This window comes from Lepisma saccharinum, chromosome 1 (genome assembly GCF_977018435.1).
Source record: "Lepisma saccharinum chromosome 1, izLepSacc3.1, whole genome shotgun sequence".
Taxonomy (NCBI): Eukaryota; Metazoa; Arthropoda; class Insecta; order Zygentoma; family Lepismatidae; genus Lepisma; species Lepisma saccharinum.
The window spans coordinates 93,478,951-93,495,237 of NC_139229.1; the positions used below are offsets into that span (position 1 = coordinate 93,478,951).

General features: G+C 40.7%; 1 protein-coding gene across 2 annotated transcripts in view; it reads right to left on the minus strand.

The window, feature by feature from the left end:
• LOC145998118 (unextended protein-like) overlaps positions 1 to 16,287 on the minus strand; it is a 104,647-nt gene that overhangs the window by 54,898 nt on the left and 33,462 nt on the right. For both annotated transcript variants that reach the window (XM_083134670.1, XM_083134672.1), the window contains exon 2: positions 7,331 to 7,670. In XM_083134670.1, the coding sequence (XP_082990796.1) occupies positions 7,331 to 7,670 (340 nt within the window). The remainder of the gene's footprint in view (positions 1 to 7,330; positions 7,671 to 16,287) is intronic.

Below are 16,287 nucleotides of genomic sequence, written 5' to 3' on the forward strand. Positions count from 1 at the left end.
TGGGCACACCTCTCTTTATCTCGGACACATTTTTTAAAATCAACTCACCAGAAGATTCTATCATTCCGTATTGGAGATTGAAGTAAGATGCGTTCTTCCTGCAGGTTTGGATATGATCCTTTAGGGTGTTGTCGTCTGCCTGCCTTCACACCTAACCTTAACAAGGCCCTAATTTTCCATCCTTGTGACTTGGATTTTCAAGACTTAGAAAGGTTTCAGACCGAAGGGACACGCGATACATGTCGATTGGAATGGGCCAATCAACAGCAACGTTTCACACCGTAGCGACACAAAAGGCCGCACAAACCTAATCTTCAGGCGACACGGTGTGAAATCTCCCTTATTAGGCCACTGTCATTGTCACCTCGAAGTAGTAGCTCTTGTTGACCACAGAAAAAAAAATATTCTCAACCGGTGGGAATGCTCCTCAGTTTTCTTCTCTCTCCTATATTTTCTGTGCTTGTTCACTATACAGGCAACACCTTATGATTTGATATACATAGGACATGTACTATGTAGACATTTTAACGAAAAATCGGTTGAAGTCAAGGATGGCTAGGTGGCTCAGTTGGTAGAGCCCTGATTCGGGTTCTGGTAGAGCCTGCAATTTCCGCCTAAAATGTCTACATATTCAACTTCTTCTTGCTTTCTCTTCTCGACATTCATGAAATTTTCGGCTGTGTCTTTATAGTAGTTAAGTGTTTGAATGTGTTTCAAACCCAGTAGGCTTAAACAAAAGTATTTTTTTATACCATGAAATTCTCTGACTGCATATACGAAATTTAGTTCTGGCAAAACTAAATCATCACTCAAAACTTTGCTTTTCAGTTGATCTACGCAGTTTATTTCTGTTTTAATAAACCACTACAATATCTGGTACTGCTGAAATATTCACTTTAGAGAGAGACCTTTGATTTCTTCGGCCCTCGAACCGAACTAGCACTACACTGAGGCCTCGGAAGTTCTGCTGTCGTCAATGTCTTCATTTTCAAATCACTATATCTTATAAAGCAACCAGAGGACGCTGACTGATCTGATCACCAATCAACTGTATGAATTGTCACACTTACCTCTGAAATCTCATTAACCGATTCTTTGTACAGATCAACCGAAAAAATTGAATCCACGTATTTATATTATCATTATATTCTAGAACGTTCCGCAGATAAAACGATTCGTTAATACCACCTGTAGTTGACTCCTTCTCTCATTCAAGAACGCACCCTCTCCCGCCTTCCAGAGATAAGAAATTACAACGAATCGCCCTACGTGTGGCGCTACCTTTGTTGTGCAGCTTCCAAATGCTGAAAACACCGAAAGCGCAAGAAAAGTGTACGTGCAATATTATCAACAACAGGGTTATAGAACATTCTCCGTCTTGCCTCGATAATTGTCTATCTCCTTAAATCATCGTCACATTATTCAAAAAGCCAAAAACCTGATTTTATCTAGTGTAAAATAAAAAAAATCCTGGGGGGGGGGGGGCTCGAGCCACCTCAACCACAGCTTGGATACGTGCTATTAACAATAACAGGGTTATAGAACATTCTCCATCTTGTCTCGATAATAATTTTTCCCAAATTATCATCACATTATTCAAGAAGCCAAAATCCTAATTTTATCTAGTGTAAACAGAAAAAAATCCTGAAGGGTGGCTCGAGCCTCCTGATTCCCACCTTGGATACGTGCTATTGACAATAATAGGGTTATAGAACACTCTCCGTTTTGTCTCGATAATTATTTCTCTCAGATTTATAAATTTATTATCTTCACATTATTCAAGACGCCAAAAATCTAATTTTATCTAGTGTAAATTGAAAAATTTCCTGAGGGAGGGGGGGAGCTGGAGCCATTAACAATAACAGGGGTATAAAACATGATCCGTCTTGCCTCGATAATTATTTCTCTCCTTACAATATTTTCACATTATTTAAGAAGCCAAAAACCTTATTTTTATCCAACGTAAACTGAAAAATTTCCTGGGGAGAGGGTCGAGCCCCCTGTGTCCCATCTTGGATACGTGCTATTATCAATAACAGGGTTCGTCTAGCATCGATAATTATTTCTCTCCTTAAATTATTGTCACATTATTTTATTTCACACCACAAGAAATCAAAAACCTCATTTTATCTAGTGTAAACCTAAAACTTTCGGGGGGGGCTCGAGCCCCCTAAGCCCCCCCTCTGGATACGTGCCTGGCAGTGGGGCCTGGTATAATTGAACCCAGGGCTCGGTACCTGGTTGAGAAACACTGTACTAAAGGGTGTAAAATGTAGCATCCTTGACAAGCCGCGGTGGCTCCAGAGAGAACGAAACCGTGGCATAGAAGTCAGCAAAGCGACAGCGAGGGAAAGCGAGGCAAAGATTTCCTGGAAAGGCGGCAGACTTTACGACACCGATGTCACGTGGATGTAGTAATCCCGGGATCCTGCCAACCGCGTTCGCCAGCTGCACAAACACACACGCAAACTCCACATTCCTATCTTATTGGCTTCTCGGTTAGTAACAAGTCAGTTTATTATAGGATTCGAGACCGACCTCGCCTGGTGAAGCGAAGAGCCTGACCTAGATGCACGGACACGATATTACTTAAGCCTTCGATCCCGAACAACACCCATTTACATTTCACACTCGCTTCGGGAAAAAACAAGACGCGGTGTGTTCGCTTTCAACATCACGACGCTCTTCATTTATTCATCCACTTTTCACGATTAATCAATGCCTTGGCTTCGTGCTACGTGGTTCGGACGGATGATTTCGCCAACCAGGCGTATATAAATGCAACAGGTGTTATCGTTTATGAGTTCTGGTTGCAGACGATAAGCCCTATTAATTAATACTGATGACAGACCAGGTGTTTTTATTTTACGTCATGTAGATATTTCCGATTTTGGATAATTGTGACGGAGAGCTACACGGCGATGAGATGAAAGTGACGAGGCGAGACCTAAAAACACGCCAGGACTGGAACCTTCCCAAGGACTGACTCACATTAGTGCAAAGTAACGCTCAGGGGAGCGTTACCATCTCTTTTTTTTTTTAACTCACAAAGAACCCTCGTTGCTATTTTTCTACTACAGTTAAATAAAGTTGGAGAAAACGATAATAAAGCACTTATCAGCGTAGCACCTATTAACTAAAACAGGTTTTCCACTTACTAAACGTCCAAGTGCAGCATGTTACCAAACACTTTCTTTTCAAAATGAGTAACAACTCACTACAACTGAGTTACTTTCAGAGTAGCATGGCCCTTTCCGAAGAGATCTAAATGTTAACCTCCCTTCCTTTAATGCATCCTGGACTGTATTTTGCAAGCTAACGAGGCTTTGGCCAGTATATTCCTCTGTGGGGCTTGTGTTGTTACGTCCCCATATGCTTGCGATTGTCACTTCATTTTATCCCATCTTATCACAATTCACCCCCGCCTTCGCCAGAAGTGGCAGAAACGCGAAGTAAAATAGATCATACCATCCATTCAGTCATGATAACAGTACCACGTTATTGTACTTCTACGTACGTTGTAACCAGAGGCGTATATTCCAGGCTATCTACGCTATCTGCGAAGCCCAGGCTCAGAAGAGAAGAAAAAAATCGATCACAAAATGTGCATAAATTGTTCATCTCAATGAGAAGATGATGGCGTTTCAGGAGTTGGCACACTTATTTCTTAGAAGTTGTTACACTGGGAGTTGGCTATCTTGCCCGCTTTCTTCGAAATCCGCAGGGAGCTGCGTGCGTTGAGCTTGGCAGTCTTCTTCCTATGATACCATCAGTGTTGCGAACTCATTATTCTCAGCGTAGCATCTTCCCTACAAGGACGGGATTTTGGAGCGAAACTATTAGAGGAAAGGGAAAATGGTTGCTCATGACAGAAACTTCCCTCTGGACTGGACCAAGGACATCACTTTCCAATGACCACTTGGAAAGGAGCACGAAAAGAGGCCGTTGACCTCTGAAACAACCAGAGTACCTGCATTACAATGGTGACCAGAAGTTTGGGAGATTTGTTAGCTGGCCGGAACTGGTTTATGACTGCATCTAAAAATAACCGATTGACACAGGGCGGAGGCAAGTAGTGTAATTCGATTGGAAATCGCGTCCGGGAATATTGAAGGAAGTTCGTTTCCTTAGTGCGCGGGTTTTCTTAAAGGCGGGTCGGGTCGGTCGTGCGTCTATTGTGGTGAGTGAGTGAATGCGTGTATTGTGGTCAGTTCGTACGTGAATTACATTTTTGTGAATGGCGTATGTGCTGTGTTGTTTAGTGAACTAAAATGAGCGACATAATTAAGGAACTATTGACAACACCATTTGTTCGGCTTCCGTATGAGGATAAGCTACAAATCCGGAGGAAATATCAGTGAATGAAATTACAAATTACATGAAACTCAATAATTTGGACCTGGTGTATGGTAAAGTGTACAAACTAGCAGAACTAGTATTAACATTTCCATCTAAAACTGCTAAGGTTGAAAGAAGTTTCTCGGCGCTCAAGAGGATCAAGTCATATCTCGGAGCCACACAAGGGCAAGTCAAGCTTAGCAATTTAACTGCTCTATCTATCGAGAAAAGTGTTCTTCTGAAAATGAAAGAGTGGTGCGAAGAAACATTTTATTAAAGTGTGACATTAAAATTTACCCAGAAGAAGAGAAGTTAAGGCGAAGAGGGACAATTACGCACCAGTTGTGCATTTATTTTAATATCGTCGGCATTAGTATGCAAGAAAGTATGAATTTCTCTACATGTTGCAAGTGGAAACTGTTTTTCAAGTTGATTAGTAAGATAGACACGATGTTTGAAAAATATGATTAATAAGTATTTACAGAATCTCATGTATTCATTATGGGAAATCAATTTCAAGTTACGGCTAAGCAAATGGGAGTTTCGACTTTTCCTACTACTATGACATAGTTCAACGTGTCCTTCTTCCGTCCACGTGCGTTTCTACGTCATTGGATGTTTGATATTCCCGAGAGAACGAATAAAAGAATGGCCCCATAAGCCTAATGCATTTCTCCTTGCCTCCTACGGCCATCAGGGCAGTATTGCCAAACCTGATGTGCATAAAACAGCTACATTTCACCATTAATAGAGCTTAAGGTGACTTTCAAGGAGCTAGATTAACGAAGGCTGCATATGGAAAATGCACACTCATGACAAAAGTTGGTCTTCGTAGGCCGGAGCCAGTGATGGCATCATAGTGGGGCAGGGGGCGGGTGCCACAGTTCACAGCCAAACGAGTGCACGAAAGAGCCAGATCTGGCTCCAAAAGAGCGAAGTTGGCAACAGTGATCGGCAGCTGCCGCAGTGAGAAAGACCTAGGGGAAATCGTCCCTCACCCCCTATAAGATAAGAAGTTTATTATATATTATGTGTTTAAATTTTATTTTCGCAAGTAAATGTGCATAAATATTTCACAATATGGCCCTTACTTTTCATAAATAAGCATGAAATGCTTCCCTTATTTTTTCTCTTAATGATACAATGTACATTTTCATAATTATTTGTGAAGTGTATATTTATAATCACAATATCACATCAATTCAATATAAAAATGAACGAAAACGAGACCCCCTCAAATATCTGTCCATTCGAATACTATATGACGAGATAGCGCACGTCTTGAACCCAGCATATGCCACTGGTTGTAACGCTGTTTTAAGTGTTCGGTAGTACCGTGCGTTCATTTCGATCATCAGCCGAGAGATCGGGAGAAGCGTGGCGGGCGGCGCTGACTGAGATGCCGACATTTGCGCCCTGTAATGCCCGCTTATTTTTATGGACATATGCAGACATTTATATAAATATTGCAAAATGAGCACTAACCTGTGTTATAAGAGTACGGTTTTAATTTTAGTAGCTTAGTGGCTGTATGTGCTGATGATTTTGACACGCCCATCTCCTGTGAAACACGGCGTAGAGGTTTGTTTGGAGAACGTTCTAACGCTGCACCAATTTCATCGAGGTTTGCTTCGGTTAGAATCCATCGTTTTTACTTAGGTATTTTAAAATTTAGCGATCCAGTTTCTCGTAATTTAAGGACAAGATGTCTAACCGTATCTCTATGTGGAGGTGAAACGCCTGGGAATTTCTGTACAAATTGCCTACACACGTCTCGACACGAGTCTGTTTTCACGTAAGTGTCATACATAAGAATTCTTTGTTCTAACGTGAACCTTGCGGCTCGCATTTCAATCGTCTCACTGACACAACACATATACACACTGCAATAACACAAACAAGTAACTGCAAGTAACCAAGAATATCACTCTTGCGCACAGTACGAAATTAACACGCTCTTGGTTTACATCTGCTCGCCACTATATTCACAGCTCTGTCTTCATGTAGTCGCGAAGAAACAAAAAAACTCGAGCTCGGAGATTTCGGATTGCAAGGAAGCTCACGAAAACCATTGACTTTTAACGATTTCGTCTGCAGCGTAATCTTCATACAGTGTTGCACATTCGAAACCTCCAAACGATCCCCATCGACACAAAACTCTTTCAAGGATATAAACTTAAGCAGGACGTTACTGGTCAAAACTATGATTAAAATGTTTTATTATCTGTGGCTCTTAACATTGTTTCTAAAGCGTATTTATTTGTGTATATAAGGGCAGAACTTGGATGAATTACAGAAGAACTTTTGCGTGTTATAACACAGGTTAGTGCTTGTTTTTTGCAATATTTATATAAATGTCTGCATATATCCATAAAAATAAGCGGGCATTACAGGCCGCAAATGTCGGCATCTCCGTCAGCGCGGCCAGCCACGCTTCTCCCGATCTCTCGGCTGAAGATCGAAATGAACGCACGCGATTTCGATTCCACCAGACAGTGTTTTAGCCAATGTTTTTAAATTTTTGAGAAGAGCAGGCCTTTTCCACTGTTTCTGAGCTAGTTTGTAAACTGTCCTTACTTTCTAAATGTGTTGTGTTTCTCCTATGCAGGTCCATTTAAAACCTGCATTTTTAACCTTTCCCAAGGGGCTTTATACACCCCCTTTTTGTAAAATTTTGAGGTAAGGTTTAAGATAAGGGGATCTTCCCCGCATGCACTGAAGGGTGCAAAATGGTCATATGTGCCGACACACCCAAAACTTTTAAATCAATCAATCATTAACAGTACCACATAAAACCATCCATTACTTCTCTATAACAAGTTTCCACGAGCTAAAAAGAGCAAACGTTCACGTTATACACAATCATCATAAACAATATATTTTATAAAACTTTCTCGATGGTGTACGGAAGGTCACCAGCGCTCTCAAAGTAACTATAAATAAATAACCGAAACTCAGTTAATTTTATAAAGTCGGGTGAGTATGTACTTACGTAATTTCCCCCATCCGCGACGTAGCAAATGTCCCCTCTGTTGCCCGAATTGCTGGTGACGCTGACCTTGGTGACGTTGGTGAACCCGAAGCCGAAGAGCCGCACGGTAGTGTCGCTCTCCGCCAGGATGGAGGGGACGCCGTGCTCGTCGTACGCCGGGTCCCTGCTCGCCCGCTCGATTCGCAGCCCGAACACCTGCCCCGCCGAGCCTTCCTCCAGGGTGAGCACCACCTTCCCGCTCTCGTCGCGCGCCGTGGCGTTGGCAGTGTAGTTGTGGCCGAATCTCGCTCCGTCTTCTTCGTTCTGCCTACGAATTCGCACCGTGCCTGGTCCGCTGCTCCTGGAACGAAGAAATTACTTACAATGCAACCTTGAACATGTAAAATCGAGGAAAATTATATAATTGATCTGTTGGGACAATGAAGAATTCACGTATTAAGCAGGAGAAGGTAAAATCCGGTAACGTAAAATCGAGGTTCAACTGTATTAATTTAATTTTGCTAAGATTTCGAGACTGGAACCTTCGGAGCCTACCTTTGGCCCCGTCTAGTTTGTTGCACTTTCTGACACCAGGTGTAGTGCAGCTATATCCCGGTGGTCAGGCTGGTGCAAGGAAATTACTTTCAACCAAGTACACGAAAAGCGGTGATCAAGTTCAAAAGACGCAACAAATGCCTGTCTGCTGCTTTAAACGTTAATTTGATTAGTTAGCACGCACCACGTCATCATACACCATACCGCTCCAGATAGTAGTGCAAACGATGCAGAAGAGTCGGTGTTGCACACTTGCTATACTCAAGAATCGAACCAAGAGCGCTACGTTAACCACTCCGCAACAGAGGCTGGCAGTGGCGCCAACTTTTGAGAAATATCGGGTGGCCTGAACTCAGACATTTGTTTCATAATTTTACGCAATAACATATGTTAAAACCAGCCAGAGGATTTGACCTAAAAATGTTTAGTCCCTTGGGCAGAAAATGTAGGCGTTTACATTTAAAAACCCTTTCAGCCAACTTCTGAGGAATACAATAATTTTATTGGCCGTTTTCATTTCGAAGTTAACTGCTTTTTGAGTTCCTAATCTGAAAAATTATGAAAAAATTGTCAAGTTTATCACTGTTTTTGCCTTTCTTGTAATTTTCGGTGCTTTTGACCTGCCTATTTTGAGAGTTTTTAGTGCCAATCGATCCTCATCCTGGTTATAAGCCCTTATCCTCCTAATAACGATGTGATCACGGATAGTGTAAATAATAGAGGACACTGAAAAGTATAATATTTCGCCAGTAATTAAGTTACGAAAATTCCTAAAATGTATCAAGATGAAACGTTTTGCTCTCTTAATGGGATTTCACACAAATTATTGTGTCGCCTCGAGCTCCACAGTACCATATAAGTTGACGCCACTGGAGGCTGGCATCACATACAGGCAAAGACAAAATCGACGTTAGAAATTTCTGTCCCAGATGAAACACGTGTGTATCCCGTTGTCATTTAGCGTTATATTTCAGATTGCATTCACTCAACTCATACGTCACAGACGCCGGGTGATAGGAAGCAGATATTTGCGTTTGCACAGCCTATATTTACCCTAGCAATGAACTAGATCCCTCTATCTACATTTCCTAGCGATAATCGTAACTCAACTTGAAGCCAAGGACGTCAATATTATCTTTTATTGCATCGTTGTTTACACTCTTACGAAACTAGCATCCGAGTTCGACTTCGCTTGTAAGCACAGCTAAGCAACATGAAAAAAAGAGAATCAATTATCCACAATAAATCTATTAATAGAAGGATTTTTAAAATTTACAGTGTACGTGAAGCTGAATGTTCAATGATCACTTAATTAAACTGTTCAATTTGCACAAGGTAAGTTAACAGAAAGGTTGTGAACATTTTAAATGTCCATTTCAGTTTGACTTAGTTTGTAAATATGGGCGGTGTATATGAACAATTGTAATTACACACACACAGAATGAGTGGAGGAAAAACACTGGTATGATTTTACTCTCTGGATTATCTTAAATCCATCCTAAAGATAAAAGTTAAGGCGCACTGAAATGTCTCCTTCAACTTCGGGGAGGGGGAGGAGAGGGGCCAAAACTGAAGTGGTAGGTCTACCCATTCGCGATTAAAATTATCCGATATGCCATCTGGTGAGGTTTTCATGAACCACTCCATGTAGGACGCTTCGCTGTGTTGAAGCCGTTCAAAGCATGGGGAACATGCGAAAAATTAACGTCTACTGTTCAGTTTTTTGCTTTAAATCGTTTTGTGGGTCAGGACAAGTGAAAAGCTTACATGTGTATTCCACCCCGTGGAATCAACAAAATGAAATTTGTAAAATAAATCCGTGAAAACAGAACTGATTGACAAGATTGGCATAACTGAAATTACGAAGAATGTACGAGTCTGTTCACTTTATTTTGCGAAAGATGATTTTATTACCATAAAAGTAAATTTTAAATTGTTCTTTATGAATATAACATTTTTTTCGAAAACAATGTATGTAATTTGGAAGAGGTGCAAGTCGATTAAGTGCGAAGATGAAAATAGTTTGAGAATTAATTAATGTCTGTAATCATAAAGGTAAGTCAGAAAAAGGAAATTGACATGCTAATGTTGCCGTTTCATTCAATAAGTCAATTTTCAGTGAAGACTGAAGATAATCTCAATGAAATTGTTGTTATTATTATTATCCTGTGTTGTTATTAAACCAGTCTGCCTCTTTGGGGAAAGAACTGCAACGGCATGTTTACATTTTTCTCCTGCCCAAGCTTTGCAATACAGGTGAATTGCTTCATTTTCAAATCATTTCTGAGAACCCCAGTTACAACTTGAGGTGCAGATGAAACAGCACTGCTTTGAAGAACCATTGCGTATACATTAGTTTCGTCTGCGTTATCCGTGTTATTTTTGCCCATCATAATTAAATGCTTCGCTCTCAGCACAGCTTCATCTTCGTTATAGTTCCTGGATTTACATCGCATTCGCAATATTTAAAAATATCTCGTAATTTAAACGTTTCTTCCATACCAGCAATGACAACACGATGCTATTACCTACTACTACTGAAGGTAAACAAAGATTTTTCCTACATAAAGCGGCTATACTGGATGCGACACTAGCGCTCAGGTGGTAATTTTAATCGCGAATTGTAAAGGCAACAAATTTTAGCAATACTAGGACTTTGATAGGCGTGATATTAATAATTCACTTCACACATCGTTCACAAGATCTGAACGGGTAATTAATTTATTAGTAAAGATAGTAAATAAATAGAGTAAGCATCTCAAAATTGTTGTAAGGGGATGTGGTGGAGACTGAACTAATATATGAAACAATGCCAGCAATTGGATAATTCTGTTACAAAGAAATGAAGCCCTTTGGAGAAAACAGACTTCATATTCAGGATCAGCAAATAAAAACAACACAATAATTAAAAGCAATATCCTTTTAATAAAATGTTACCTATTCTAATTGTCTTTGTTAATCTATGGCGCATAAATAAGACGTTACCTTACTAAATAAACAATGACGGCGATTGGGTTCCAAAATTCGAGGGAGCGCAGGGGCAAGGACGCTTGGTAGATAAGGTTTAGCATACTGCGGAGGCACAAAGATCGGGTGGGGGGGCAACTGCCCCCACTGTAAATAAACAAACAATGTTTGTGCCTAATCTTTCATCAATAAGTATTAAAATTACATATTAAGGAAGGCAATTACGTTAGTTTGGAGACAAATGCTGCCCATAAAGCACAAGTGGAAAACGCATTAATCCGACATCGTTCCATACGAGATCTGAAACTGGATATTTTGTTAAGTATTTCGACATAACGCTTTCTGGGTCTATGTACTCCTCCCCCCGCCCTTGCAGGCATTGCACCTTGATACATAAATAACTTTCAGGGAAATCTTAGACAATGAGTTAAAAAAAAACGGGTCCCCTAGATAATTCGAACCTGGCTTGTGAAATACAGATGTACAGGGTGCAGCAAAAGTCAGGTTACGTAGGTCGAATGGTCATCACGGTTGTTAGATCTAATACCCGTATATTTTTACTTGAGGGAACACGTACGTTAAGAAGATTAAGAGCCAGGACCACATCAAAGAAAGGATAACAAGCGCCATCTCCCGAATCACCCCCACCTCACTAGCAGACGTCTTTCGTAACTGGGAGCATCGAAGGGAAGAATGCGTTCAACCAGAGGGTGCGCATATTGAACATGTATTGTAAGTGTGACCATTACATAATGAATAGTATGTATGTTTGTATTCATGTATTTATTGTCCTATGTATCCCGATGTTTACTATCGCGAGAAGAGTTTCTAGGCAGAGCACGCGGTGAGATATCAAGAAGGTTGTAGCAGTCAAGAGAATAACTGCCGTACACTCAAAAAAAAAAAAAAAAAAAAAAAAAAAAAAAAAAAAAAAAAAAAAAAAAACCACGCACGTTTTTAGAAGCGATATCGGGCGGAGCTACTGAGAGCGTGTCCTTGGCGACCAGCCAATGGCAGGAGTGCAACGTTGTACAGTTAGGAGACTGCGGCTCGCAAGTTAAACGCCGTGTTCTGTATTTTTTCTTACGCGCAAGAAGTTTCCATAAAATTCGCCACTTTAAGGTTAATCATAAGATGGGGCACGACATTTTGAACATGACCGTCCAAGTCCCATGAATTTCCGTCGCCTACAGCCGGAGTTATCGGTTCTCGAAGAAACACGGGAAACAACACGTCTCTACACAAACACACACAATGACCCTTTCTTTTTTTCCCCGTGTTCCGTCTGTTTTTTTTTCGTTGCCACAGTGTTGACCCCGCTGAGTTGTTGTGTCTTGGTAAAACTGTGGGTGTCAAATTTGGCTGAATATACACAATGACCCTTCATTGTTGCGAGTAAGTTAAGTCAGTTTGAGTTCAGCGTTTTCGTAACAAGGACAGTGTAAGATAATTATACTCGTACGCCACGAAGAACAGTTGTGAGAGGATTCAATACAGCCCTTATTGATTGATTGATTCGATTTATTTTACTTCGCTTTTCTGCCACTTTTGGTTAATAGCGAAGATGAGGATGGGGGTGATATGAGGCAATTGATGAAGGGGAAACTTACAAACACCTATGCCCGGGCCGGGATTCGAACCCGAGAACCCTGGCGTCGTATCGCGCTGTGTAATACAGCCATTATGTTTGATAGTTGTGCAATAGTTTGTGTTCCGTGAGTGTTATTAAATAATGTCGCGCCGGCCCCTATAGTGCAGTGGTTATACCTGCCGCAAAATTAGTTTGGTATTGACGCTTGGGAAGCACGTGTTGAAATCGGGTCTACGGCACTGCGGGAGGGTGGGTTGCTGGCATGCGAGCCAATCAAAATCTTCCCAGTGCTTCACCCAAGCCCTGGTTACCTAGCACCAGACAACGTTTATCTCGGTGTTGCCGCTTATCTGGCGATTCTTCCTGCGATCAGATTTCATGTTGTTGGGAGAGGACGTGTTGTTTGTTTGTTGCGTTGCTGTGATATTTTAACCGGTCCGTTGTTTAGTGTTTATTGAATTTAGAGTATTCTTTGTTATATATAGCGTGTTGTTTTAGTTGTTATTTTTTGTACATAATTTTCTGTGTTCTTGAGTGTGTCGTGAGCTTGTGTGAAGAATGTCAAGCACAGGAGGCAATACTCGAGATGACAATGTACCAAAGAGGCCATGCACTAAAAGAAAAAGGAATTCTTCTCAAAGGACAAACGCGGGAGATGGTTTGTTCTGAGCGCAAATAATTTGAGCAAGAGAAAAACAATGGGACTCCAATCATTTCTGTAAATAAAGTTCTGGACAGGACTGCTGCTGCTTTCGGCGTGTCTAAGAACACTATTGTTACTATAGGGAAAGAAAAATATAATGTGGTAGAAATAAATAAATAAATGCGAGGCTTCAAAATTGGAAACCCCAGGAAAGAAGAGGAATATCAATAAACGCGTGACAAATTTAGATACCTTTCAGCAAGATGCTATTCGTCGCCATATTTACTCTTATTATAGGAGGAAAGATTATCCCACTGTTGGGAAACTGCGAGTTTCGTTGAAAGATTCGGCATTTTTTCAAGGTGGGGAAACATCTTTAAGGACAGTCATAAAATATCTAGGATTCTCATACAAAAAAAAATAATGGACGCAAAATAAAGTAAAGTATGTAGGCATATGGGGATGTGGAGGTAAAGCTCCACACATTCTCGACCTCGACCTAGGCCATATTATGGAGGTGATGTGGTTCACCAACCGCCTTTACCGCAGGTTTGCCCCAGGTACTCACTTGGGCTGAGTCGACCCCGGAGCCGCTCGGGATATTTGAAAAAGTTCCACAAACCACCGCGGGTCTCACACGTGAAAGTCAGACGCCCCACCAACTCAGTTGCGGTATAATTGAAAGATGGGCAGACTTTAACGGGGACTTCGGAAAGAAATGATTATTGAAAGTGTATATACAGAATGGATTGAAAAGGTAACCTGTAAACAATGCTCGTTTCGTTAATTCGTTCATGTTGTAAGGGAGATGGAAATGAAGAGAGAAAACAATAACACATTCATCATTGTTGTCATCATTGTTATTCCGTTTTCCTCGAAAAACAATAACACATTTCATCATTGTTCCTTTTCATAACACGTTTTCCTCGACACAGCGTCAGACGGCTGCACTGCGTACCTTACCGTACCGCATGATATGGCAACACCGTGACGCGTGTTCCTTCAGCTCTCAATACCAAACTAATTTTGCGGCAGGTATAGTATATCGCGATACGACGCCAGGGGTATCGGGTTGGAATCCCGGCCTGGACATGGATGTTTATGAATGTCCATTCATCAATTTCATTATATCATACTCATTCCCATCTTCGCAATTAGCCAAAAGTGACAGAAAATCAAAGTAAAACAAATCAATCAAATTAATAACGTTGCTCTCGAAACGTAGTACCAGTAGTACAGGCACCGAGGGTAAAATATCACGTTCACAAGACAGAAATCTTACTTTTAAAATATATTCTTACTTCAATGAATCGGCGTCGTAAGAAGTGCGTGCTGAAACAGTGTTTTCTCGAGTCGAGAACGGCTAAAGCGTGTGGTGTGTTTGTTTTTACCGTGTTGCGTATTGTAAAACAGGGTAAAGTATTACCACAGAAATCGGTGACCCCCTATTCAAATCTCCTGGGAAACATGCCAGAAAACAGAAACGAGCGATGATGATGATGACCTTGCAGTTCCTCTACAATAAATACGTACCTTCAAACTTCTTTCAGGTACAAGTTTCTCTTATATGCTGCAGTGATATCCTGTGTAGAATTCTTCACTATATATTTCATTGTACTCAAATATCACGTGCATGCATTATATATAAAAAGTTGAATATTGGACACAACGAATTCTCTGTGTTCCCCTTCCGCTAGCAGTTAGTTTGACAACAGCGCACGAGCGCTGGCAGCGTATTGGCTGAACTCATGTTCCTTCTAAAAGCGTACGCCGTATAGAGTGCGGATTTTGCATATTTGCATATTTTATTCCGGTCCTCTAATTAATATGCAACCGGGTTCTAAAGTTGTTTCAGAGCATTCCGAACCTAAGTACGGGGGTTTCATAGTGCATATAAATGCATATTTAAGGTGTTCGTGCATATTTACTGCGTAAGCGCATATAAATGCATATTACGTGAAAAATCATTAAATTGATAGTTGTTTTTAATATATTTGTTTACTTGGTTAATGTTTCGTCTGTGGAATGTGTCTGAGAGTAAAATTTTCAAGCACAGGTGTTCGAAAACCTCTCTTTATGCGCTGCAGGGCAGACGGTCCCCCCTCCCTGTGCAAAGCCAATTGGCTTTGTAAATGCACACTTTGCATCCCTCCCTTCGATTGTGACGCAACTGGAGACAGAAGGAATGTCTTTGTGTTCTGCTCTCACCCTTTGGGTAAATGTCAAGAAAGAAATTGTATCCGTTCCAACATCAGTGGGTAGAATTATTGCAGAAATGGCAGATAAAGTGACTTCCAAGAACCAAGGTTTGAATTTTTTGTGCAAAGTGAAAGCTGTGCGGTAAGGTGAATCAACAGAACTATTACAAGATCTGGGGTGTAAGGGGTGACCTTCCACGTGGTACACCCAAATGTCAACCTCACTTCCACGTTAGTACACCCTGGACTGAAGACTAACGAGGCTCTGGCGACTGGCCCCATGGCCAGTATAATTTTGTTTGTGTTGTCCTGTGTTTTGTCCTTATTTGTGCTGAGTGTTCTTTGCAGCCTCGGCTTTTAATGAAAGTCAGAACATTTTCATATTTTATGATTTTAATTAAGCAACGTTAGAGTTGTTTTGTGTAACGTTAAAAGGCTGGACCACGTATAGTGTGACGGGTGCAAAATAGCCTTAGTGCTGACGCACCCAAAATTTTAAAATCAAAACAAAAACAAAATCTATTACAAGATCTCACGCCAGAGGACATAGCTGCATTGAAATATTGTCCAGTGACAAGTTGTAGTGTGGAGCGCACTTTTTCTTCATACAAGGTAAAATACTAACTGATAAACGGGAAAAAAATCACTCTAACCAATTTAGAGAGATATGTTGTAGTGCACTGCAATTTACATAAATTCAAAACTACTTAACGATTTTCGTTATATTGTGTTTAACAACTGAAAATTGTAAATTCAATTTAATACAATATTTTGCAACGTTACTTGACATGGAAGCTGTTGTTACTTCGTTACCTTCAATGGTCACTATGTGTGTGTAGTACTTTAAAAAATAAATGTATTTCGAGGATTTTTTTTTGCGCCTATATTTTTCCCTTAGTGCATAATTTGCATATTTAAGTGCATATTTTACTTGGTTTTAGTGCATAGATGCATGCATATTTTCCAATTTTTTAGTGCATATTGATCCGCACTTTAATTGATAACTGTCACGTTTACCGTGCAG